This window comes from Schistocerca nitens, chromosome 7 (genome assembly GCF_023898315.1).
Source record: "Schistocerca nitens isolate TAMUIC-IGC-003100 chromosome 7, iqSchNite1.1, whole genome shotgun sequence".
NCBI classification, from domain to species: domain Eukaryota; kingdom Metazoa; phylum Arthropoda; class Insecta; order Orthoptera; family Acrididae; genus Schistocerca; species Schistocerca nitens.
Window position 1 is genome coordinate 117,093,391 of NC_064620.1, and position 27,915 is coordinate 117,121,305.

The 27,915-nt window shown below is 41.6% G+C and overlaps 1 protein-coding gene across 1 annotated transcript in view; it reads left to right on the forward strand.

Moving 5' to 3' along the window:
• The window catches only part of LOC126194975 (proteasome subunit beta type-5-like), a 62,901-nt gene that overhangs the window by 11,201 nt on the left and 23,785 nt on the right, over positions 1 to 27,915 (forward strand). Inside the window, exon 3 of the mRNA XM_049933381.1 lies at positions 15,776 to 16,017. Coding sequence (XP_049789338.1) covers positions 15,776 to 16,017 — 242 coding nt within the window. The remainder of the gene's footprint in view (positions 1 to 15,775; positions 16,018 to 27,915) is intronic.

Here is a 27,915-nt window from a genome sequence, read left to right on the forward strand (position 1 = left end):
ACTGTCCTCAAATGGAACATTTGCGGCCTTTGGTCCCGCAAAGACGATTTACGGTTACTTTTAGCATCGCAGCATCCCCTTGTACTCTGCCTTCAGGAAACGAAATTGTACCCTCAAGAGTGCTTTTAGCTTTCACATTACTTACTGATTCGTTTTGACCTTATCCCTGTGGTCGGCATTCCATCTCATGAGGGCATCATGCTGTTCATGCAGGATGTCATTCATAATTAACCCATCTCCCTGGCTACCCATCTTCGAGCTGTTGCAGTTTGCCTTTTCCTTCCCCGCCTGACTTTTTCCCTTTGTACCATTTATGTACCTCCATCAGTCGTTGTCACCAGGGAAGACTTGCTTCAGCTTACTGAGCATCTATCTCCCCCATTTTTGCTACTCGGTGACTTCAATGCGCATCATCCCCTTCGGTGTTCTCCCAGGACCTATCAGAGATGTGCTCTCTTGGCTGACTTTCTTAACCAACTTAATCTCTTCTGCCTTAACACTGAAGCACCCACTTTACTTTCAGACTCCTTGCACACCTATTCCCATTTGGACCTATCCTTTTGCACTGCCCTGCTTGCCCATCGTCTTGAGTGGTCTGTTCTTTCTGACACCTACTCGAGCGAGCATTTTCCCTTTGCTGTCAGTTTGCTGACTCCTACCCCAACCGCGTGCATGCCCAAATGGCAGATTACTAAGGCTGACTGGCAGCTTTACTCCTTCCTGGCGACCTTTGAAGAAAAAGATTTCCCCAGTTGTGATGACCAGGTGGACTACCTCACAAACATTATCCTTATTTGCTGCAGAACGTTGCACTCCTCGCACTTCCTCTTTACTATGTTGTCCCTGTCCCTTGGTGAACTGAGGCTTGTCGCGATGCAATTCGCGCACGGAGACATGCTCTCTACATTTTCAACCATCAACCTTTGATGGCAGGCTGCATTCATTACAAACAGATGCGTGCAAAGTGTCATCGCATTCTTCGGTATAGCAAACGAGCTAGCTGGATTTCATTCACTAGTTCTTTTAACAGTTCCAACCCTTCCTCTTTCATGTGGGCCAACCTTTGACAGCTCTTTGGGACCAAGATCCATTCCCCCATTTCCGGCCTCACAGTAGCAGACGATGTTATCGTGGCCCTATTGTTATCTCCAACACCTTTGGCCACCATTTTGTGGAAGTTTCGAGCTTTTCCAACTATCACCCTGTCTTCCTCCATCGGAAATGAGTGGAGGATGCTTGGGTGGTACACTTCTCTTCTCCAAATCATGAGTGCTACAATGCCACCTTTACTATGAGGGAGCTCGATCATGCTCTCAGTTCGTCCCGATCCTCCACCCCAGGGCCGGACGCCATCCACATTCAGATGTTGCAGCACCTTTCTCTTGCAGGCAAGCACTTTCTGCTTAAAACGTACAACCGCATCTGGGCAGAGGGCACATTTCCTGGACACTGGTGTGAAGCTGCCCTCATACCCATACCTAAGCCCGGTAAGGACAAAAACCTTCCTTCTAGCTACCGCCCCATCTCTCTTACCAGCTGCATTTGCAAGGTGGTGGGATGTGTGATTCATGCCCAGCTGGTATGGTGGCTAGAGTCTCTAAATTTACTGATGAATATACAGTGTGGATTTTGAGCACGGCATTCTGAAGTTGACCATCTCACTACTTTGTTCACCCATGTCATGAATGGTTTTCTGCGGAAATCCCAGACTGTGGTTGTGTTTTTCGATTTGGAGAAGGGCCTGAAACACCTGCTGGAGAACCATTATCCTCCATACTCTTTTCACGTGGGGCTTCTGTGGCCGCTTGCCCTCTTTCCTTCAGTCATTTTTACAAGATAGAGTTTTCAGGATGCATGTGGGTTCTGCCTAGTAGGACACCTTTATCCAGTAAAATGGTGTGCCTCAGGGTTCCATCCTGAGTGTCGTCCTCTTTACTATTGCCATTAACCCTATAAATGCTTGTCTCCCACCAGGCATCTCCGGCTCCCATTTTGTTGACGATTTTGCCATCTGTTGCAGCTCTCCAGACATGTCTCACTGAGCAGCGTCTTCAGTGGTGTCTTGATCATCTTTACTCTTGGAGCATCAACAATGGCTTTCGCTTTTCCACTGACAAAACTGTCTGTATGAATTTCTGGTGACACAAGTGGTTTCTCTCACCATCTTTAAATCTTGGGCCTATCCCTCTTACACCGTCTCAATACTATCCATCATCGTGGCATCCATTTGGCCACGGGCGCCTTTTACACCAGCCCGGTTGAGGGTCTGTATGCTGAAACTGCTGAACTACCCCTGTCCTACTGCCGTGACTTTTTCCTCAGCAGGTACGCATGCCATGTGTCTGCCATGCGTGGCCACCCATCCTGTGCCTCCTACTTTGATGATTCCTTTGATCATCAGTATGGGGCTCGTCCTCCATCTCTGTTACCTCCTGGAGTCCACTTTTGGCACTTGCTACGGCGGCTTAATTTCACACTACCTGCACCTTTCCCAGTTGGTGTGAACCCTTCACCACCTTGGCTTCGTGAAGTGGCCAATGTTAACCTTGGCCTTCATTCACTTCTTAAGGACACTATTCGAGCCTTGGTCTATTGCCTTCAGTTTCACGACCTTCGCATGGAACTTCGCGATAGTACCTTTGTATACGCTGATGCTCTCGAACTGACCGTGGGCTCAAGTGTGCCTTCATCATTGGGACCTGTGTCTTTCAATATCAGCTTCCGGCACATTCTTCAGTATTTACAGCTGAACTCTTCGCCTTGTATCAGGCCACGGAGTACAGCCAGCGACACAGCCTTTTCAGTTGTCCTCCACTCACTCACTCAGTGCCCTTCAAGTCTATGTGCACTGTACATCACTCATCCCTTAGTGCAGCGGGTCCATGAAAACAGTCAACTGCTCACTGTTTGGTGGAGCCAGTGTGATGTTTCTGTGGGTCCCTGGTCATGTTGGTCTGCCAGGAAACAAGGCTACTGATGCTGCTGCCTAAGCTGCAGTCCTTGTACCTCAGCCTGAGAGTACCTACATTCCCTCCGATGATCTCTGTGTTGCCGTCTGTCAGGAGATGGTGTACCTTTGGTATCGCCAATGGTCCTCCCTTCATGGTAATAAGGTCCGGCTTATTAAGCCTCCCCCAGCGGCTTGGACGACCTCCTCTCAGCCCCCTCGCTCTGCCTTTTTAGCCATAATCATTTGTTAAGTGGCGTCTGCTACTTCCTTTTGGAATGTCCACTTTTTAACCTTTTACGTTCCCATGTGGGTTTGCCATCTGAGTTATCAGCTGTTTTAGCAAATGACACGCAGGCTGTCAACTGCGTCTTACTTTTTATCCGCCAAAGCAATATGGCAAAGGCCATTTAATTTTTAGTTTTGCACTGCCGTTTCTGTCAGGTGTCTTTTTTTAGCCCTTTTTCCATGTGCCTGTTTTTAGCTGTCTTCTATTGTGTCAATTGGGTCTGACGTATAGACGTTTTTAACTCCTCTCTGCCTTCATGTTCTATAGTTTTGACTTGGGCGCATATGACCCCAGTTGTTTTTGCGCCCTAAAGCAAAACAAAACCAAACCAAAAGTAAAGGAAGACATTGAAGTAGTTAAGAAGCATCCTGCTAGATTTCTTAACTGTTGGTTTAATATAACTGGCTATACAAAAAATCTACTCACCAAGTGACAGCAGGAGAAAACACACAAAACTTAGACATGTGCAAGCTTTCAGAGCCAGTGGCTCCTCTTTCTGTCAGAATGTTTGAAAGGGAATGAAGAGGGGTGAAAGACACAGGGTGAGGATTAGGAGAATTACAGATAAGTCACCCAGAATCCCAGGTCAAGGGAGACTTAGCAGGTGGGATGTGAAGGAATAAGTGATTGTAGAGGACTGCAGCAGATGAGAACCTGAGGGCTTAATGGTTGATGATAGAGTAATATGCAAGAGGAAAACTAAGTGCATAATACATGTTGGATGTAAGGAAAGATAGACAGATCAGAAAATAATGGAGTGAAGAAAGGAACTAGAGTTCATGACCTCAGTGCCTGTTTCATGACACATGCCATCTGGATAACCCCCAACACCAGCTTCTCAGAACTTTGCAGGTGGGAACTATTATTACTACATCTCCTTCTCAAGATCCACCTGGCTTCAATTTAAGTTAATTTCTGTGATTTCAGCATTTCTTGCCAGCAACTGTTCCTTTTTCCACTCCCTTTTAGTTACCTATATCTTCTATTTTTTGACCTGTTTATTTTTCCCCGCTCCCTCCCCCACCTCTACCACATACAATGCACCTAGATTTCCACTGTTAACTCGTGTACATTGTTTTGTCAGTAATCCCTGTCATGTTAACTACCCATCTTCCACCTCTAAGCTCTCAGGTTTTCAAATCTCATCTGGTGCAGTCTCCAGAAACCAGTCTTTCCTTCTCATTCCATTTAGCATGTCTCCCATGACCTGGCATTCTGGGTGACTTTTCCAGACTCTCCCCACTTCCTAAACCTCACCAGTCCTCAGTTATCATCCCTCTTCATTCCCCTTCAACCCTTCTGCCAGAAGGAGCCACTGGCTCCAAAAGCTTGTACGTTTCCTCAACTTTTGTTTTTTCCTGTAGCCATTTAGTGAGTAGGTTTTTTTTTCCAAAAATTGATTATTTTCATTAACTAATAGTTTGATCAATATGATCAATATGGGAGGATTAGATCAGTGATGCATGGGCTTAGGTGGATACTCTTGGATGAAACATGATATTCTTTTGGAATGGAAGGTTAGTGTCAGCATATCACACACATTGCAGAACTATTCGGTTTCCTCGAACAAATGTTTCACATGAGCCCAGAATAAAGGAGATTAGGGCTCATACGGAGACATACAGGCAATGATTTTTCACTGACTCAGTTTGCAAGTGGAAGAGAAAATCGAATGACTGGCATTGGCGCGGAGTGTCCTCAACAATGTTCTGGACAATGTTTTAGGACATATTTAGCTCTAGAAAAAGTGTTGTGCTTATTTTTCACCATCTGTCTCTACCACAGTTGCCAGGAACAAGGTAGTGACTGCTATTATTTGTGCAATGTGCTTTTTATAAGCGAATTATAAGATTATCTAGAACTTTCCCGGGGTGACCTGAAAATATACACATACTAAAAGATAAGACGTGTGGTTGTGAAGGTTAAGAGTAGGAGCATTGTTACTTTTTTTACATAATACTGTTTGTGGGATTTGTGATGATGCATGATTAGGTAGCAAGGACACTGTGTGAACGGTTGGTTTCAGTAACCAGTGAGAAAATAATGTGCAGATAATATAATCTCTCCAAATCTTAACACGACCTAGGGATGGGTCGTGTAGCGAAAACAGCAATTAGCTAACTGTGGCAGCTTAGTAGGAACCCTTCGCTCCCATTCTTTTGCGAAGGCTTAGCGCTGTTGGCTATTCCTTTGGACTTTCTGCTTCACTCATTTTAGTATCCTTTCTGTACTGTTTGAGATCTACTCAATCTGAAACACACAAAAAAGTAACATTAGTATCCTGGAAGGAACAAGTGTAATCTGGCAGCAGGTGTGGACACTGAAATGCATGAGTGTTACACTCTTGTTCTCAGGTTGTGGGTGTGCCAGTTCTTTGACAGTCTATAAGTTTCTTGTAGAAACCACTGACTGACAGCATACCTGTTTGTCAAGGTAGGGCATGTCAGCCACCTGTCAGAATTCCACAATTGAAAAATCCCAAAAGAAGTGCAGAGCGAGTCTGAGAGCTCAGTGGATGGTTGACATGTATGTACTGCCCCCCTCCCTCCCCAAATTAAATCATGTTTCCACAACTTTTCTGCAGTTATTGAATGTGTCGACCAGAAAGCATGTTTTTGTAGGAGGAAAATGATCTAAACATCAAAAGATGTTGATGGTGCAAATTTTTAGAGATGAAATATTCCTAGAGAGGCGTTCATTGAAGCATCTTCTCTTCCCCAGCTTAGGATATTGTAGGTAGTAGCAGAAGTCGAGTAGCTTGGATTTGTTGCAAAACCAGTGTCACTTATTCACTATTCTGTGTCAAATATTACCTATGTGAGTCCGCTCATGTGTGATGTTTTCAACAATTTGTAAAGATTTCTACAAATTCAATATTTTAATCTGAATAGTCTCCTAAAATTTTTCAGTCAGTAAATTCACAACTTGAAACTATTAGTTATAAAGACCAACAGCTTCATTCCATGCACCCTGCCTCATTAGGACTGGCTCAGATGACACCACCAGGTTCAGCAGCAATTCTTTACAAGTGTGGGGCTTTGGGAAACATTTTTGTGGTGTATGTAATTACATTATTTATTTCTTGGCAGCTACAGTTTACTTCTTCAGTGGTATTTTTCAGTGTGTGAACCAGATAAGTGAAGTGTGTTAAATATAGACAGGATATACTTAGGACAGTTGCCATGTTGGTCACAGCATTTGAGAACATGACAGGAACTTTTTTCCCCCGAATTCAGTCAGGCCACAGCATTATAACAAAATGAACTACTGTTGAATGATCTATAATTTCCAGTGCACTGCAGAAAATAATGGCTTTGAAGATTCTTCTCTGTGGAGTTTGCTGATAGTGAGATTGCCAATGGAACATACACACACTTTTGTTGTTTTGTCAACAGCTATCCAAATGTGATGCTTATTTATATAGTCTTGCACACTTTTAACAGTCTCCCAGTAGCAAAATCCTAAATATTTTTTTTCCTTAAAGTTGATCTGTATATGTTTCCAAAGCTGTGACTTCGTAGAGCACCTTATTTGCTTACTGCTTGATTGATGTAACCAGTCTCTCTCAGTAGTGAAAGCATCATCCATTGTAACGTGAGATCTTAATTTTGATGATAATTTTAATGTAACAGGAAACATCATCAACACACAGTTGTTGATCCCTTATGAAGTATCATTTTGTAAACTTTTCTTGGCGCATGCACTTCCTACTTCTAAATCTGAGAACTTGCTAGTTGCCCCACAGCCAATCTTCACAGCACATGAAGACCTTGAGATGTACATCTGCATGACTACTGTACAAAGCACACTAAGTGCCTGGCAGAGGGTCCATTGTACTACCTTCGCACTATCTTTTTTCCACTCTTGAACACTGCGCAGAAAAAATGAACACCTATATCTTTCCATGCGAGCTCTGATTTCCCTTACTTTATTATGATCGTTTCTCCTTATGTAGGTTGGCACCAACAAAATATTTTCACATTCGGAGGAGAAAGTTGGTGACTGAAATTTCATGAGAAGATCGCACCACAATGAAAAAGCCTTGGAGTGATTTCCACCCCAGATCTGTATTGTCTGTGACATAAGAACGGCTACTGCACTGATATGCACAGTATTGTTAGCCTGCTGTATCTGCTTTGCTTTTGAGAACTGAAATTGTGAAATGTAGAAAATTAGAAGCAGCACATCCATTATAATCCAACAGTGCAGTTGAGGATACAGGGTACTTTTCCAGCTCAATATTATGTAAAAATCTACACCTGTTTCTTTCAGGCACTGTTTCTAATGTATATGTTTTACAGATTTTATTTGTTGATATCATGTAATGCAGCACACTTTTTAAACAAATTAGAAGTATTTTGAATATTTTCGAACGTGCTTAGGGTTATTTAAAAAAATTACAAAGAAATTGATGCAACTTTTTTTTCTAAAATGCTTCCTCAAATTGTGGTACCATTTAATCCACTGTTACACATATGGTGGAGACCAATTTTTTACCAGATATGCATGACATGATGGCTGAGATACTAGACCTACTTAATTCAACCTATTATGTACATTACAAGGAAAAAAATATCACATCTTACATTTTAATTTATATAATTTTTTCCTAATAAACATTATTTTTTCTATAATGTAGTTGATTCTGCAATAAAGTTTAGGTCTACTACTTAAGTATGGACTATTGAAAGTTACAGGAAAAAATTAGAGCAATGCTTTATAAAGTTTAGGAAATACTTGTACCTGAATTCTGAAAAATACAACTTGTGGGAAATTGCGATTGAAGACATGAGTCCAATTAAACGGTGCCTTAGAACAATCCTGAAGCATAGTCTTCATCCTGCAGCATTCTTCATCTTCAAGCTTCCTCTTGACAGTCACTCCTGCAGGTCCAGGGAAGAGAATAGGCCCGAGGTATTCCTGCCTGTCATAAGAGGCGACTAAAAGGAGTCTCTCATGTTTAGGCCTTTATGTGATGGTCCCCTGTAGGGTTTGACCTCCATTTTCAAAATTATCCCAAAGAGTGAGCCAATTGGGTAAGGGCCCCTTACTGGTGCATAGTGTTCATTGTGCCTTGAGATCTTTAGCCCACATTCTCATTGTCTCACTGCAATCCAGCTCATTGTCAATCTCTTGGGCGAGGACACCTTCCTGGATGTGTTTTCCACAATGCACTGTGCAGTGTCGCTTTTTGCGCCAATGATGACCATGGACTTCTTTGCACCTCATATCCTGCACGGTAGCCAGTCCATTGTGGTGGGGCCACCATGTACCCTGTTAGTTGTAACCCCCTGACAACACAGGGATTGCTCTGCTGATGCCTGTGCCGTTAACTCCCCACATATGCCAAGGGGTAGATGCCTGTCATCCTGGGGCTTCTAGCAATGGCCATCCTGCCAGGTGGCATTTGCTGCGGCTGGGTGGTGCCTGTCGGTAGGGCCCCTGGTCTGAGTGGGTGGCATCAGGGCAGATGATGTGTGATGAAGCGTACCATGTCATCATTTGCTGGTGATCAACCAACAGCAGTCCCTGAGCGTTCCAAGTCTCAGTACAGTGCAAGAAAGTATGAGTCTAAATCATTCCCCTCCCTGGCCACAACATGGGAGGAACGCCAGGCTAAGGATGGCAGCGAACCTTATTCATCCCAGTACCTCGTATGTATGAGAACTGACGACTTCTTTGTTTTGGTGAAGCCACAGTTTATTGTAGAGTATTTAGAGGACAAGTTTGGGGAAAATGCGATCTGGGTCAGTATTCATAAAAACAGCATCCTCTGCTCAGTCATGGACTTTACTCACTTGTAACAAGTTGGGGAATGTGTCTATTACCATCATGCCACATAAGAGCTTAAATATGGTCTTAGAGTATTATCTACCACTGGGACCTTCTTTCGCAGTTTGACAATGAGCTGCACGCCAATTTAGAGTGGCGAGGTGTTCATTTCATGCGGCGCGTCCACCGGTGCCTTCATCTTGGCCTTTGAGGGTGACACTTGACCTGAGAATGTTAAGGTGATGGTTTACTGCTGTGATGTCAAGCCATATATCCCTCCCCTGATGCGGTGCTTTAATTGCAGGAAGTTTTGGCCATGTGTCTTCCCACTTTACTTCCAGCGTCACATGTCGAGATTGTGGACGTTCATCACATCCCAATAATCCATGTGCCCCGCCTCCCATCTGTGTCAACTGCGGAGAGCATCATTCATCTTGCTCGCCAAACAGCAGCATTTTACAGAAAGAGAAGAAATTCAAGGAGGGGCTGACTGACCTACACTGAGGCTAAGAGAAATATGAGCACCTACATCCTGTGGTTTTGACCACCTCATACGCTGCTGCTACGAGAACAGTTGTAGCCCCTCAGTTCCGCGAATTCCAGTCGGCTCTCAGAGCCAGAAGGCTACACCTACCCCCTTGTTGGTGGGGGGGGGGGGGGGGAGGCACTTCCCCTCTGTTGCTCCCACACCATCTACCTCAGAAGTACTCCCCCATCCCGACCATTGGGAACACCAGTCCCCACTTTTCTTCTCTGCCGGAGAATCTTAAGCCTTCTTCGGTTCCTCTTGCCAGGAAGGGGTCCCTTGGGTCACTCCCTTCCTAGCTTTCTGCTGAAGTGCCCAAAAGCAGCTGGTCGTAAGGCTTCATGATCATCCTCAGTCCCGGAGACTGAATCAGTGACCCCCTCCCAGCCACAGAAACCCAGGGGCAGTGAGAAAAGTCCAAAAAGAAGACCCCTAAGACCAAGGAAATTGCAGTGGCACTCACACCACTGCATCTGGGAATAAGGTGGAGGTTCTGGCGTCAGCTGAGGACCTAGATCTCGCTGGACCCTCAGACACAATGGATATAGACTGCTCAGGCAGTAAGTCAATGTCAGCAGGTGAATCTGAGGTGTAAACTGCCTCATCGAATGTTCCATGCCTTCCCACTCTCAGAATGACATCATCCTCCAGTGGAATTGCGGCAGTTTTTTCCACTGCCTGGCCGAGCTACGGCAACTCTTAAGCTTTACACCTGCTTTCTGCGTTGCCCTCCAGGAAACCTGGTTCCCAGAAATGCGGACCCCTGCCCTTAACAACTATAAGGGATATTACAGGAACCATAGTGACTTCAACAGTGTGTCAGGTGGAGATTGCGTTTATGTCCTAAACCCAGTCTGTGTTCCTTCAAACCCTCTTGAAGCTGTGGCTGTCAGAATAAGGACGATGCAGGAAATAACTCTCTGCAATGTATATCTTCCTCCAGATGGTGCAGTATTCCCAAATGTATTAGCTGCACTGATCGATCAACTTCCTAGACCTTTCCTACTATTGGGAGATTTTAACACCCGTAACCCCTTGTGGAGTGGCACTGTGCTTACTGGCCAAGGTAGAGATGTCGAAACTTTACTGTCTCAGTTCAACCTTTGCCTCTTAAATACTGGGGCCACCACACATTTCAGTGTGGCTCGTGGTAGTTACTCGTCCATTCATTTATCCATTTGCAGCCCAGGACTTCTGGCGACCACCGAGGGATCAACTTTCACTGGAGCCACCCTAAAGAGCGAGGGATCGCATTTTCCTCTGCAGTAACAGTTGTTATAGTCACCTGCTCAACCATCACCCATCAGCCTCACCAATGTTCTTTGTAAGCTGCTGGAACGTATGGTGTGTCGGCAGTGGGGTTGGGTCCTGGAGTCACGTGGCCTGCTGGCTCCATGACAGGACGGCTTCCGCCAGGGTCGCTCTACCACTGATGATCTTGTGTCCCCCGAGTCTGCCATCTGAACAACCTTTTCCGGACGCGAACACCTGGTTGCCGGGTTGTTTTTTTTTTTACAAAAAGCGGATGACATGACCTGGCGACATAATATCCTTGCCACATTATATGAGTGGGGCCTCCAAGGCACGCTTCCGATTTTTATCTACAATTTTCCGTTGCTTCGTGTTTTCAGTGTCCAAGTTGGTGCCTCCCATAGTGCCCCCCCCCTCCCCCCCATATCCAGGAGAATGGGGTCCCTCAGGGCTCAGTATTGAGTATACCTCTATTTTTAGTGGCCATTAATCATCTAGCAGCAGCTGTAGGGCCGTCCGTCTCACCTTCTCTGTATGCAGACGACTTCTGCATTTCATACTGCCCCACCAGTACTGTGGTTGCTGAGTGACGCCCACAGGGTGCTGTCCACAAGGTGCAGTCCTGGGCTCTATCCCACGGTTTCCAGTTTTCGTCCGCAACTTCTGTCTGCGTCGTACCATTCATCCAGCACCAGAACTTTATCTTAACGATGATCCACTCACCGTACTGGAGAAATATCGATTCTTAGGATTGGTTTTTGCTGCCTGATTGACTTGGCTTCCTCACCTCTGTCAGCTTAAGTGGAAGTGCTGGGAGCACCTCAATGCCCTCCGCTGCTTGAGCAACACCAACTGGGGTGCAGATCCTATGCTGCTGCAGCTTTACAGAGCCCTTGTTCAATCCCGCCTTGACTATGGGAGTGTGGTTTATAGTTCCGTGCCACCCTCAACATTGCATTTACTCGACTCAGCGCAGCAATGTGGTGTTCGCCTATCGATAGTAGCTTTTAGGAAGAGTCTGGTGACCAGTGTCCTGTTGGAGGTCGGAGTCCCTCCATTGCAGGTTAAGGGTACGCAATTGCTCTCCAGTTACATTGCACGCATTTGTAGTTATCCTGCACATCCGAATTACTGTCTCCTTTTCCCACCCACGTCAGTTCTTCTCCCTAGCGGCGGCCCAGGTCAGGGCTTACAATTGCAGTTCATGTGCGATCCCTTCTCTCTGAACTGGAGTCCTTGCCTTTACCACCTGTACTTGTATTTCATTCACGAACACCTCCTTGGTGTACACCTAGGCTGCAGCTTTGCCTGGACCTTTAACATGGCCCTAAAGACTCTGTTAACACTGCAACTCTCTGCTGTCTCTTCCTCTCGATTCTTGACATGTACTGGGGCTATGAAGTGGTTTACACTGATGGCTTGATGGCTGATGGTCATGTTGGCTTTGCCTATGTTCATGGAGGACATGCAGAACAGCACTCCTTTCCAGAGGGCTGCAGTGTTTTCACTGCAGAGCTGGTGGCCATATCTCGAGCTCTTGAGCACATCTGCTCATGCCCAGGCGAGTCATTTCTCTTGTGTACTGACTCCTTGAACAGCCTACAAGCTGTCAACCAGTGCTACCCTCGTCATGCTTTGGTAGCGACCATCCAGGAGTTCATCTATGCCCTGGAACGGTCCGGTCGTTCAGTGGTGTTTGTCTGGACCCAGGTCACGTCGGAATCCCAGGCAACGAACTTGCTGACAAGCTGGCCAAACAGGCTACACGGAAACCGCTTATGGAGATCGGCTTCTCCGAAACTGACATGCGTTCAGTATTATGCCGCAAGGTTTTGCAGCTTTGGCAGACCGAATGACACAACCTCAGTACACACGAGAGTTGCGTGCCATTAAGGAAACTACGAATGTGTGGAAGACATCCGTGCACGCCTCTCGCAGGGACTCTGTGGTTCTCTCTCGGCTCCGCATTAGTGATACATGGCTGACGCATGGTTACCTTCTCAGTCGCAAGGAGCCACCTCGGTGTCGCCATGGCTCATGAGTAACGGTCATCCATCTCTTGCTCGACTGCCCACTTTTAGCTGCTCTGTGGTGGACTTCTAACTTTCCCAGCACCCTACCTTCGGTGTTGGGTGACAATGCCTAAACAGCAGCTTTAGTTTTACTTTTTATTGATGAAGGTGAGTTTTATCATTTGCTCTAAGTTTTAGCACATGTCCTTTGCCCCTGTGTGTCCTCCACCCTAGTGCTTTCAGGGTGGAGGTTTTAATGTGTTGCAGAGTGGCTGGCTTTTCCTTTTTATCCTCATGGTCAGTCAACCATGGTAACCTGCTTTCTTGTTGTAACTCCTTCTATTTGTTTCTTGCGTCTTTGTGGTTTTCTTGTCCCCTTTTGTCCATTTAAGTGTTTGTTGCCTTCAGTCATTGTTGTGGTTTTTCCTTTCATTCTGTTTTATGCTGTAAGTCTCATTGTCTTATTCTCACCCTTGTGACATTGTTTCCTTTGGAACAAGGGGACGATGACCCTGTAGTTTGGTCCCTTCCCCCCTCTTTTAAACCAACCAACCTCTTGGCAATCCTTTTGGTACTTCTTGCTTCTTTGGTAACTTGAAGAGTGAATCTTTCAGCTTCATGCAACCGTTGTGTGTCACATGCAAGTAACTGATCTTCCATATTAGAGCCACATTTTGTGCCTAAATTTCTCATGACTTAAAACCTTCCTACCACTCTATCATTGAAACATATCACCGCATCTGGTACGCCAACTTTTAATGTATTTAGTCCTACAAAAACATTCTTGGGTAATCTTTCCCATATGCAATGGTTGAAACTTTCATTTGTATTCTGAGTGCCCCCATGAAGACACTTAGTAAGCAAAACAGGGTCACTCAGGTCTCTAAAAATTGGTTTTATTTCATTTATAACAGGCTCAGGAAGAGAATGCTTGTGGAGGTATATTTGACCACTTTCTTTTGCATTTTGGTAACCACACCAAGAATATGCTCCTTTAGGGCAGAGTCTGTGAACAGGGTGGTCATCTGAGGACAACTTTTCTCATAGCTGTAACATCATTCAGAGGTGCAGTTCATCTAATGGCCAGTCCATAATAACTCTGAAGGAGCTCTATTTCAGTTTCTGTCAATCTGCCTCGGCCATACAGAGATTTTCCATCGGGTAGCAACTTTAATTTCTCTTCGTAGCTTCCTCAGTCTAGCACCCATCCTCTTTTGCACACGTCCACAACACTCCAGTTTTGTTACCAAGGTATCACCATAAACACTGAACTCATTAATTTTATTGAAAGCTTTAGAGTCACCATTGCCTAGGTACTTCGCATATTTAACGTTATAAACAGGCACTGACCTCTGAAATATTTGTAGAGCTCCATCAAACTTCATAACTCCACTGTAACCATCATAATTCTTAGAACACTGATGTTCAATATGTCCTTCAGTGTTACCATGGCAGGTGTGGCAGTACTTAAATAAGCACTCAACATCAACAACTTTTCCATTCTCCAGAGAAGTAGTACTTAAACATCATTCAAGGATCTATGTCCTCGATGTTGCCATGTCATCAAGTGCAACAGCAATGTCCCTGGTTCCACTAATACTTACTTTTTGCCCTTTCTTTATCAGAGAAGTTAAGATACCCACATCAGCAACAACAAATCCACTACAAACAGTGTCACTGTTAACACAAAAATTTGAATCACTAGGAGGTGTGCCATATGGGAGTTTCTTCCCTCAAGAACTGATACATAGGTTACTTTAAACGGTGTGGCATGCTTTGTTTGTGAACTGGTTACCATGGAATTTCCTTTTATTGAATTTCTTGATGCGTGGCATAGTTGGTATTTATTGCTCACTAAAGGATTTGTACTTTCACAGATATATGTAGCACTTGGGCAACAAACATTCAGTAACACGTGAGCAAACTGCTTCAGTGAAACAAAAATAAATACTAGCAAAGATAATCATATACAGACACTAGAAACTTGCACTGTTACCAACATATACAACGTATCATACGTATAATCGCTGGGAACAGAAAGTTCAGTTCTTTTCGAAATAATATTGGTTTCTATAACAGAAATAAAGGGGGTGTGGTGGCATACATGACCGTAACTTTAAAATTTGGTATATGTAGGTCATTTTTCATTTGAAACCCTATAATGTATACATCAGTGTAATCAGGAAAGAGTATAGAATTTAATAAAGCGATAAAAAAATTTTGAGTTTTCCACCATTTATAAGTCCCCTGTATCCTTAACAATGTTTTGTTGTGATTTTTAGGGATAATTTCTTTCTATTTTCAACTTTTATGACAGATCAGATTCAGATATTTTTCTAAGGGAACAGTCTACTGACAGTGTGGGGGAAATATGGAGGAGGGTAAAAAAGCAGTAATATGCAATTTTAAGTAGTGTAAAGTTAAAACATGCAGCTACTGATGAAAGTGAAATATGTAAAAATATATTATGATAAAATAAAATGTCAATGCTAGCAGCACAATTTGTGCTCTTTAAATTTTTCATGTGCATAGGAGCAAAGGAAAATATTGGGCAATTGCGTAAAAAAATATGGGCTATAGTCATCAGTCATGATGGGGTTCTTCCAAATGGTCATGTGATGATAAATAAAACATTTTGGTGATTAAGACGAGTGTTTTTCCATTTAGTGCCAATGTATTCACAGATACCCTTAGAGGCTTTTTGTCTAGAGAGGTAAAATTGTAAATTTATTTTACACAGTTATCATAAATTATATTTGTGATTCTGAAGTAGTATTACCAAATATCTCTAGATTCTCATAAGAGAGGTCAGTCAGCCTTCAGCAATAATTTTTCTTCCAAATAAAATGTGTTCTAATTGCTGTGTAGTAGAGATTTTTCTTTTATTGTAAAATAATTTTCAGTATACATGCAGTGTTAACTAGAACCATATCCATAATACATAGAATGAAAGTTTGCTGTATAATACGTGTTTACAGGATCACAGACAATGAAGAAGATTGTGGAGATAAATGATTATTTGCTTGGTACTTTGGCTGGAGGTGCAGCTGACTGTGTGTATTGGGACAGAGTGTTGGCAAAACAGTGCCGCATGTATGAATTGCGTAACCGCGAACGCATCTCTGTGGCAGCTGCTTCAAAACTGATGGCCAATATGGTGTACAACTACAAAGGAATGGGTCTCTCAATGGGGATGATGATTTGTGGTTGGGACAAGAGAGTGAGTTTCATAAGTGTGTCACTTTTGCTAAGTACACACATGTGTGCTTGCTTTATTTTATTGAGAATTTTTAATACTTTGATTTAATATATTTTTTGTGTAAGACATTACCCATCACATATTACCAAACAGAGAAGGAAAATTATGCAGGACTGACTTTGGATTTGAAAAATTTGTGATGGTGTAATACTTTGTACATTAAGCTATGTAGAGTCTGAAAGCATTTCACTTGGTTATGTCATAGCAGTCAACTAATGCAGAGGTGTTTGAGGTTGGGGGCCTCATGCAGTGGGTGCAAACACAGCTCATTATTTGCAGCATTATTCCCAGAGTTGTCGGGTCTCTTTGGTGTGGAGTTAAGTGGTATTTCTCAGCCAAAGACTTCGCTGGCTCTGTGACAATCTTGGCTGCAGATTTCTGGACCTACATTATTGGATGGGGAACTGTAGGACTCTTTGATAGGTCACAGGTGCCTACATGAAGGAAGAAGCTACTTGGCTAGCAGAGTACTTTTGGAGCGTCCATGGGGGTGGGGGTTATTTGGCTGGATGGTAGTTGAGGTTCTCTAATGAACACTCACCGGGTGACTCAAAGATAGTGGAACCAGACCACATTCATAGTAAAGACACTTCAACCATCAAAATTTTATCAGTAAATTGTCGAAGTATTCGTAACAACGTCTCTGGATTTATGGCTCTCCAGGAAACTTACCATGCTCAAATTATTCTTGCAACTGAGAGCTGGCTGAAATACTAAGTAGAAAGCTCAAGAGATATTTAGTGATTTATGAAACATACAGGGCGTACATAAAGTCTGGGTACACTCTCAATTATTTATTGCACAAGAACTAAACATTGTACAGATGTCATACATATTGCATTTTGAAGAGAAACTCAACCATGAGTGACCCGGCAGATGTCAATACGGTAATCGAATTCTTGCCATACCCGTCCCAGCATGGCATCGTCGACTGTGGCAGTCGCTTCCCATATTCTCTCCCAGAGCTCTGCTACATCACGTGGTAGAGGCAGTACATACATCAGATCTTTAATGTGTCCCCACAGATAAGTCACATGGAGTGAGATCTGGTGATTGGGGAGGCCATTTCATGAAACTCAAAATGCTTGTCTTTGCCGTCGTCATTGAGCTTCTGCACTAGCTCCAATTTGAATGGTTTCATAGACAGCTTCTGTCACTGCTTATCTGCTCTTTCTATGAGAAACACTCTCCTAGCCTTCTTGGTTGATTTATTAACTTCAGTAACAAAAGTTGCTATGGTAACTAACCCCTGTCTGACACAGTCAAGTCAATTAAATATCTAGGTGTAACGTTGCAGAGTAATATAAAACAAAAAGAGCAGGTAAGGATTGTGGAAGGAAAGATAAATGGTCAACTTCAGTTTATTGGGAGAATTTTAGAAAAGAGTGGTTCACCTGTAAAGGAGATGTCATATAGGATGCTAATGTTTGGTATCCACACCAGGTCGAATTTAAGGAAGGTGTCATAGCAGTTCGGAGGCGGGCTGCTAGATTTGTTACTTGCAGGTTCGAACAAGATGCTTTGGGAACTCAAATAGGAACCACTGGAGAGAGAGAAACATTCTTTTCGAGGAGCACTATTGAGAAAATTTAGAGAACTGCCATTTGAGGCTGATTACTGAACTATTCTACTGCTGTCAATCTACATTTCACAACAGGAACACAAAGATAAAATTAGAGAAATAAGGGCTCCTACATAGACATATAGACAGTTGTTTGTACCTCTCTATTTTAAAGTGGAAGAGGAAAGGAAACCAGTTGCAGTGGTATGGGGTGCCCTCAGGCACGCGCCATACAGTGGCTTGCAGAGTACATGTGAATGTAGATGTAGATGCTTTAGTGTAAAGAAGAGTGGAAATCCCCAAATGGCTTTGAAATTGCTAACATGCAACAGTTGTTGGTTGAATATTGTAATGAGCTGTACAAATATTGGAGGGATGGAAAATAACATCTGTTGTTGGAAGGTGTCCCAACATTCATATTTAATTGTGATGGAAGACGATGTATTTCCTCCAGTTTTGTACTGAATAAATTTTATGCTGTTTTCATCAATATAATGCTCATTATAATGTTTTTATTTGCAATTGAACAAAATAAGCTAAACTTTTTTTGATGTTATTTCCTAATTTATGATGGTCTACTCTCTCTCTCTCTCTCTCTCTCTCTCTCTCTCTCTCTCTCTCCCCCTCACCCTCACCCTCCCTCTCTCCCCCTCCCCCTCCCTCTCTCTCCGCCCTCCCCCTCCCTCCCTCTCTCCGCCCTCCCCCTCCCTCCCTCTCCCCGCCCTCCCCCTCCCCCCCTCCCCTCCCTCTCTCCTCCTTATCCCTATTACTCCACAAGATATGCTATAATTTCTGTAGCCGAATTGATTTTATTCAGTTCCGTGATGATATTGTTTTCTTGCCAATAAAATAAGGTATTTAACTTCATTATTCTGCAAAGCCACCGCAGATATTTTCTATGTACACAGAAATGTACATGTTTAGAAATGCTTTATTTAATAATCCCACTGCCAAACCGCACGATTCCTTTTTCTGTATTTCTATTATTTCCTCAGCATTTCAAAAAAATGAGAGAGTAAATCTTTATTACATAATTTTATTCCTGAAGAAGGATTCACAGCAACAATTAGTATTTAGCTTTCTTAAAATAAAAACAATTGATAAAATATCTACTCACAAAGTGGCAGCAGGAGAACACATGCATATAAAGGTTAAAGAAGTTTCTAATTGTTAGGAGCCGGTGGCTCCTTCTTTCAGAAGTGTTGAAAGGGAAGGAAGAAGAATGAAGACAAAGGACTGACAAGGTTTAGGAAACAAGGAGAGTTCAGAAAAATTGCTCATAACCTTGGGTCTGCGGAGACTTACCGGACATAAGGAAAGACTGATTGTTGGAAACTGCAGGGGATGAGATTTGAGAACAGAGAGTTTATGGATGAAAGGTAGTAGAATAAGCAAGACGGACTGACAAAACAACATAAGAGCTAATAAGAGCAGAAAGCTAAGTGCCTTGTATGTGGTAGAGATGGGTGGCAGGGGAAAATAGACAAGTCAGAAAATAAAAAGATGTTGAAAACTACAATGGAATGAAGAAAGTAGTAGTTACTGTGAAGAAATTATGAGACCAAAGAAATTAATGTAAATTAGGGCCAGGTGGGTAGTGAGAGCCGAGGACATGGTGTAATGCCAGTTCCACCAGCAGAGTTCACAGAAGCTACTGCATGGGAGAAGAATCCAGATGGCAAGTGTGGTGAAATGGACACAAGGATCATGACTGTCATGTTGTAGAGCATGCTGTAAAACAGGGTATTATATATTGTCAGTGCAAACCCTTTGTCTGTGTCCATTCATCCTGACAGATAACTTGGTGGTAGTAATACCAATGTAGAAGGCTGAACAGTGTTTACACAACTCCAAATACACACGTATTGTTTCACAGGTGGCCCTCCCTTTGATAGTGTATATTTCACCAATTAAAGAGCTTATATAGGTGGTGGTAGGAAAATGTGTAAGGCAAGTCTTGCAGTGGGGACACACGGGTAGGAGCAATGGGTTAGGGAGATTGATGCGGAAGAAGCTTTTAAGTCCTGATAAGAATATTGCAGAGATTGGGAGCATGACAAAAAGCTATTCAGATATGGTGGGAAAATTGTCAGACAAGATGAGACTCATTTCAGGGCATGATTTTAGGAAGTCATAGCATTCTTGAAGTAGTTGATTAATATATTAAAGACCAGAGTAACACTGAGTGACAAAAATTGTACTCCTAAATTGTTTTTTGAGGGATCTTCAGTACAAGGATTGAATGCAGTGGCCTGGGAAATCTGCTTTTCAAATAGGCTGGTGATGTAATTACATCCAGTAAAGGCGGAGGTTGGAATGGTGGTGTATTGCTGTAAAGATTTGAGAGAATGTATAATTTTCTCAATTTCAAAAGAAGTTGGTGATACATTCATGTGATTGAATTTTATAAAAGTTACATTTTCAACATGCAGCAGTGAGTTTGCTCTTGAACTTTTTGTCCCTATGCTTTCTACTACATTTAAGAAATGATTATTAAATGCATTTGCTACCTGTGAATCATCATTTATAGCCCTTCCATTAAGGTCAATAGTGCTGTTTCGTTGTTCTGTGGCTGGTTGTTCACTCTCTCTCGCTTCACTACATTCCATATAGCCTTAAGTCTGTTATTGGAAGTACTGATTTATGACATAATGTGGATGTTCCTTGATTTTTTAATAACCTTTCTTAATAATTTCAAGTAGTTCTTGTAGTACTTCAGAGTCCCTACTTATTCTTGCCAAAAGATAAATTTCCTTTTCCTTGCCCAAGATGCTTATTTCTCTAGTGATCCATGTTTTTTTTACGTGGTTGTTTAGTGTCCTTTCTGATTAGGTTATGCGGAAAGCTATTTTCAAATAATGATATAAAATTGTAAGGAAATAAATTAAATTTTATATTAGCATTTGGTTCATTATAGATTACATCCCATGTCGTCATCTGTAAACTATTCTTAAAAACGCTTGGCCTGGAGTCATTAATTATTCTGATTTCCACTGAGTTATATCCATGCTATGTTATTGATCCTAACTAACTGTGCATCATGATCAGAGAGCATTTGTTACTGGGTAAACAGTTATTTTCTTGCTTTGAGCTTCATCAAGGAAAACATCAGCAATACGGGCCCTGCTGTCTTTATCCACCAGTGTTGAAAAATTAATTACTGAGATCAGATTGTAGGACCCAAATAAAGTTTCCAGATCATTTATCATATCAGAATCCCTTAGAAAATCTGCAATGAAATCACCACAAAGTATTAACTACTTGCTACTGTCTGACAGATGGCACAATAAGGAACCCATATTTCTCATAAGTAGTTCAAAATTTCCTATTGGGGATCCATATATCGTTACAATTGAAAGTGAACTATTTTTCAGCATGAATCCAGATAGCACAGGCTGTAAAGCAGTCAGTGAAATGAAGAACATTGTGTTGGGCGGCTTGCTCGACAGTGTGGTGGTTGAGCTGTTTCTTGGCCACTGTTTGTCAGTGGCCATTCGTGCAGACAGCTTCTTGCTTGTCATGTCCACGTAGAATGCAGCACAGTGTTTACAGCTTAGTTTGTAGATCACGTAACTAGTTTCACAGATATCCCTTTGATGGGATAGGTGATGTTGGTGACCAGCCTGGAGTAGTTTGTGATGGGAGGATGTGTGAGACAGATCTTGCATCTAGGTCTGTTACAGGGATATGAGCCATGAAGCAAGGGGTTGGGAGCACAGGTTGTGTTGAGTTGGACATGGATATTGTCCTGTTTTGATGGGAAGCAGAATACCACTGTGAGAGGGGTTGGATGGATAATTCGTAGGATACTCCTCATTTCAGAGCACGCCGAGAGGTAGTTGAAACCCTAGCAGAGAATGTGATTCAGCTGCTACAGTCCTGGGTGTTACAGAGTCAGAAGGGGCATATTCCTCTGTGGCCAGATGGATTGACGTTGGGAGATGGTTGGTGACTGGACATATAAGACGTGGGAGACCTGTTTTTGCACAAGGCTGGGAGGGTAATTATGGTCTGTGAAGGCCTTCATGAGACCCTTGGTATATTTTGAGAGGGTCTGCTCGGCATGACAGATATGACAGCCGTGGGTGGCTAGGCTGTATGGACGGGACTTCTTGGTATGAAATGGGTGGTAGCTGTTGGAGTGGAGGTATTGGTGTGCGAGGGTCAGACTATCTTGCATCTTCAGTGGAGCGAATGTCGACTGACACTCTACAAAATCATTTTTTGTTTTGTATCACACTACTCTTAGAGGAGTAGCACCATTGCTCAAATACAGAATAACAGTTTATTATTTCTTCATAGACATAGATGAATACAGGCCAGTAATGCTAACCAGTCTCGTTCTCACACCAGAAACAATTGAATTTCTCTTTGAGATTCTTGTTAGCTCTATGTTCCGGTCTTCAGTATTTCTTGGGTGCTGTGCACCGCCTGGGCTCTCTTTGCTGCTACTTGCAATAACGTCCCAGGCTGCTTAACTGTTCTTTGTGCTGCACGTGGCTTGAAAGAAGTACCTCAGACAAGAATACAACAACCACAGACTACAAAAATGAAACAATTCTAAAAATGAAATAAAGATAATTATCTACTTAACTAGAAACACACTAATTTTCAACTGGTTCTGCTTGTTCATTTATGTGAAGCTACACAACGTGGATATAAAATAAATATATGTAAGGGAGACTTTTTACACTTCTATGTGCCACCCCGTATAAATGAACAAGCAGAAAAGGAAGCAGAAAAGGAAAAAAAGAACATACATAAAAGAGAAATACTTTCACAATATTGTAAAACATTAAATAAAGTTACGAACGCCTTGGACTCCTCCTTTAACTGTGTTCAATCTGCTTTCAAAGACAATAAATCAACCTTTCATTTATTTATTTCACTTTTTACACCTTATGGGAGTAACAAACAGATGTAGTTATCTGAAACATGTGTACCTTTACAACGTAAGTTGATCAGGCAACGTATCATTTAAAATACTTTAGTTACATAGTACAACACTCATGATTCAATTCAGTTTATTGCTTGTAACATGTAATTTTACATGCATGTGTGTTTTCAACTTTTTTTAAAGCCACTGCTTGACTCAGTTTTTATAAGTATCACCTGTCAGTACCTTAACTTCATTTGGTAACAAGTTATTAAAAACAGTTCCTTTGACATAGGGGCTTTGCGCTGTTAAAGTTAAAATCTGTTAACCACATGAAAAGCTTTTCTGTGCCTAGTTTCATAGTTGTGAATATCTACGTTTCTTTTTATGATCTTAGTGTCTTCTTTCACTAGCATTATGGTTTCTAGTATATACGTGGCATAACCTGTGAGAATATTGTGTGTAATGAATAGGGGGTTTGCAAGAAGTTCCTGGTTTTACTTTTGCTATGATCCAGGCTCGCTGCTGCAGTATGAAAACTCTCTTTCATATTAGTTTGGCATATCCCACCCCACAGTACTATTCCATAAGATAAGAAAGGATTCACCAATACATAATATACAGCCCTTAAGGTTTCACAATTAAGATATGGTGATAATCTTCTTAATACATATAGACTGGGTGTTTTTTTATAGACGTAATCAGCTTGCTGCTTCCAGGAAAGTCTATCATCTATGCATAAACCCAAGAATTTACAATCTTTACAGGGCTGGGAGAATTTCATCAATCACAGTATTTTGTCTGTTTGGACCACTTGGTTTAAAATTAATGTTAGATTTTTCTATGTTTACTTTTAGGTTCTGTCTTTCAAAGTGAGCTCTTGCCTTTTCAATAAAGTTATGTATCTCTTCGACTAGGATGGGCTCATTGTCTGCATTGCAGACATCAGATGTATCGTCTGCATGCATAGTGATAAATTGCTTACTGTCAAGAGAACTTGGGAAATCATTTGCATACCATATGAATAGGGTTGGACCTAACATGGAGCCCCGAGGAACACCAAAATGTATATTTCTTATATTTGACCTTCTCCTCTTCAGTATTTCTCTATTAGAATACATTATCTCCACACACCTTTGCCTACTCTTTAAATATGTGTGTCTAGTAATTGCATGAGTTTTCCAGTGACACCACTCTTCACATTTTTTGATAAGAGCACATGATGACGTATTCTATCAAAAGCCCTTGAGAGGTCCAGGAATACTCTTGCTGCTTGGGATTTTTCATTTATTTTTTCAAGTACATTATGGACAAATTGTACTGCTGCCGATTTGGTACTTTGAACTCTTCTGAAACCATGCTGGAAATCGCTTAATATTTCAGCATTGTTGTCATGTTCAAAGATTTTTTAATATTATTTTCTTTATAAGTTTGCTGAAAGTTGAGGTTAAGGCAATGGGTCTGTAGTTCTGTACATTCTTTATTTCCTCATTTTTGTGTATTGGTTTCACTACAGGCAAGTATCAACTTGTCAGGAAAGACACCATCTTCGAGAACACAGTTTATAAGATGAACTAGTGGTTTCATTATTTCATGTTTACATTTCTTCAATAGGTATGGAGAAATTTCATCTAATGCTGCAGAATGTCATATGTTCTTGCAGGTAGTGTACTGGAGTTTTGTTTGTTACTGGACTCACAAATGAGTGCCGTACATCCTGTTTCATAGACATCATTTTCGACAGTATCTATGAAGTAATTATTGAAAATATTGGTGATTAGAAGAGGATCAGAGATGTCTTCATTATTCACAGTTATTTGTACATTATTAATTTTAGTTTCTGTTTCTGATTTTATTTACAGTTTACCAGCAAGTGTATAAAACTTTACCTGAACCTCATATCTGTTGGCTGATTCTTTCTGATTTTAATCTCCTGATTTCGTTGTGGTACTTATATTTGTATTACTTGTAGAGTTCTTTATGTAACTCTGAGTTAAGGTATACATGTTTTCCATTTTTTCTTTCAGATCTTTTGTTTGAAAATCTAATGGCACAGGTTTTGATTTTCAAGGTTGATTTTTGTGGATTTCATGACTATCTAAGGGCTCAGTTATAATTTCTGTGGACATGTTCCATTTATTGTTGACCCCAATGGTAGTCATAACTGATTCCTGGCTTAAACTGTAACTTGGTGTAGCAATGTTGTTTGCTGATAATATTCGCCTGTGCTCATACTTTTTTCTGGGTTTGAATTTGGTATTACATTTTAGCACTAGTGTTTGGCCTAAATTATCTGAGACATGACCATTTATTATGTCTGTTCAGATAATGTATTCATAATTTGTGATAACATGATCAGTTGAACTACTATGTTTGTTAGCTATTCTGGTGGGTACTAGTCCAAAAGATCTTTAGCCCCATAAGATGGGATACAATCTGTAAAACATTTGCTTTTCTGACCATATTGTAAAGTGTCAATGTTCAGATATCCCAGTATGACAAGATTTACACTTCTACAGCCAGAGATTAATTTACTTAAAAATCAATCAAGTGATTTTGGAAAAGCATCAAAGTTTCCACAGAGGGGTCTATATACACGTATGACACAGAAAGGAACAGGGCAAAATGTGATTTTAAGAATTGCAATTTCAAAATCTTTGTCAACACAGAAATTCTTCCCCCATAGCACTTTATGGTAGTTATGAACTCACATTTCCTTGTGTGGATGGCAACACCACCACCTTTGTGTGTTCTACAGTAGAATGTAGCTAAGTTGTAACCTCCTAATTTGCAATTTGAATGTTTTTCACTGTTTTCTGGTGTTCTGTAACTATTAGTACATGTGGAGATAGTCCTGTGACAAATGATTCAAAAGCATCTATTTTGTTTCCTAACCCCTGTACATTATAATGCAAAAGTGATAAATTATTCTCTTGTGGACTGACATCTGCTTGAGGCACATACACTTGCATCTGGTGTTGCACTGGTGGAAGCTTTTATCGTCTTAGGACATCGCTCTTGTCCTGCCAATGTATTGCTTTACTGACCTGGCATTTCATGGTTGATTCTCCCAAATATTCGTTATTTTTGTCCTTGAGAGGGATGGCTCTGTAGCACAACGCTGCACATTATATTGGCTGTTTACTATTTCTTGGATCCAATTTATAACTAAGTCCTTCCCTAGTCTGTTGATAGGTAAACTGTGGGATGTGTGGATTCTTCTTCCTACACAGCTTACGTCCACAAATGTAACATTTTTTAATCTCGTGCATATATTTAGGATCTGCTTATTTGTGTTTTGCACTTCTTTATTAACACATAACCAGATTGGCAAGTCAATGTGCTGTGGAGCAGAGAAGACAATCATGTTTGAACTTCTCAGCTCATTTAGCCTTCTTTCAAGTGAGATCATTAGGTCTTTCATTTTGAAGAACACACAAAAAGTAATTTGTTGTTGCTGTTTTCATGTCATGGTTCATGTAAGTCACTGCCTGAAATTTTGCGCCTGGTTTTACTATGCTAGTTATTTTGTGACTGCTTCTAGACAAATTTGGCTGCTGTGTTCCATCATTTACTATCTGCAAATAGTTTTATTTTACATGTTTTTGTTAGTTGATGACTGTTTTTAGGGCTGCTGGTATTTGAATGTTGTATGGTGGCAATGTTTTTTTCGTGTTTTTTGTCCATATTAGTCGATAATCCAACTTGAGGAACTCGTGATTTTGATTCACTGTCAGCGACCACACTCATGGTTGAATTGTTTTTGCCTGTGTTTGAAAGTGACTCGATATTGGAACCCAAGGTTCTCAGTGTGTATTTGTACGCAAAGATTCGTATAACTCTTCTTTTGGGGTGTCGTTATGAAGCTTAGTTCCATTATGAAATCCACTATAATCACACCCAAAATCAAATAAAATGTCGTATACAAAATGGAATGACATGTGATAAACAATTTGTCATCTAAATGGTAATTTCTCATATTCCATTCCTGATAAAACTTCTGTAATTCAGAAATAATATGTAACGACTTGTAACATGGTTATAAGTGGAGGAACTGAGGAAAGGTTTAATTTCTGCTCAGTCATAATGCTATCAGTACTAATACTAGTGTAAACATTCTATAACTCTTTCTTTACGTACACCCTTGGAATACCTATAGCTTGCATTAACTGCTTCATAGTTGAGAACAGACTCCTCATCTTGGTGCTGCTACTTAACTCGCTCTGTACATGCAGCAGTAACAAATACCTGTATTGGTGTGGAAATCCTTATAGGGAACGAAAAATTCTCTTTTTGTTTTTTCTTGATGGGTTCAGTGCCCAACTAAATACCTCAAGTCAGGTTCAATCCTAACATTCTCAGAGTCACCACTCCTAACGTAATCACCTTCCTCTTGCCACTGCTCATTGAAGGTGTGAAAAACAACATTCGTCATGTTATTAATATCATAATAGTGTTGGCATACATTAGCCTTACCTGTATCCCACTTTTATAAACAATGGGTTAATGTCATTATATCGACCCTGCTGGGGACTAACCACATAAGATTTCTGAATTACTTAATTTTTACAAATTTCCTAATAAGCTTGTTACACCCTATGATTTTGATGAAGAAAATGGACTGTTACTAAATCATTCTTTAATTTCTTGTGAATGGCCGTTAAGTCCTGGGTATCATACATACACTTTTCTTTTCTGGTTGTTGTGTCTGTTAATATTACTGCCTTTGGATGTGTTTTTCTGGTTTTCATGAATGGCCCCTCATACGGTGAGTAAAACTTGCTCTTTGTCTCCACACTTGTCACTTCTCTTGTGACTTTTAACAAAGGCTGCATCCCACTCTCTCTCTCTCTCTCTCTCTCTCTCTATATATATATATATATATATATATATATAGAGAGAGAGAGAGAGAGAGAGAGAGAGAGAGAGGGAAACATTCCACGTGCGAAAAATATATCTAAAACAAAGATGATGTGACTTACCGAACGAAAGCGCTGGCAGGTCGATAGACACACAAACACACACACAAAATTCAAGCTTTCGCAACAAACTGTTGCCTCATCAGGAAAGAGGGAAGGAGAGGGAAAGACGAAAGGATGTGGGTTTTAAGGGAGAGGGTAAGGAGTCATTCCAATCCCGGGAGCGGAAAGACTTACCTTAGGGGGTAGTCCTTAATCTTTCCTCTCCCACATCCACACCGGCTGTTCAGAGCATCCTCCTACAGGCCAACCGTAAATTAGAACAGCATGCCACCCTCCATCTCAAAAAACTATCCAATCTCCTGGTTTCCCACCTCCGGAAAGGCAACTCACTCACCCTTCAAAACCTTTCCAGCAAACCTCAACCTCCTCTCATTGCACACCAACCCAGTCTCTCCCATCTACTCAATCTCCCACTTCCAGCTCCACTCCCTCCAAAACCA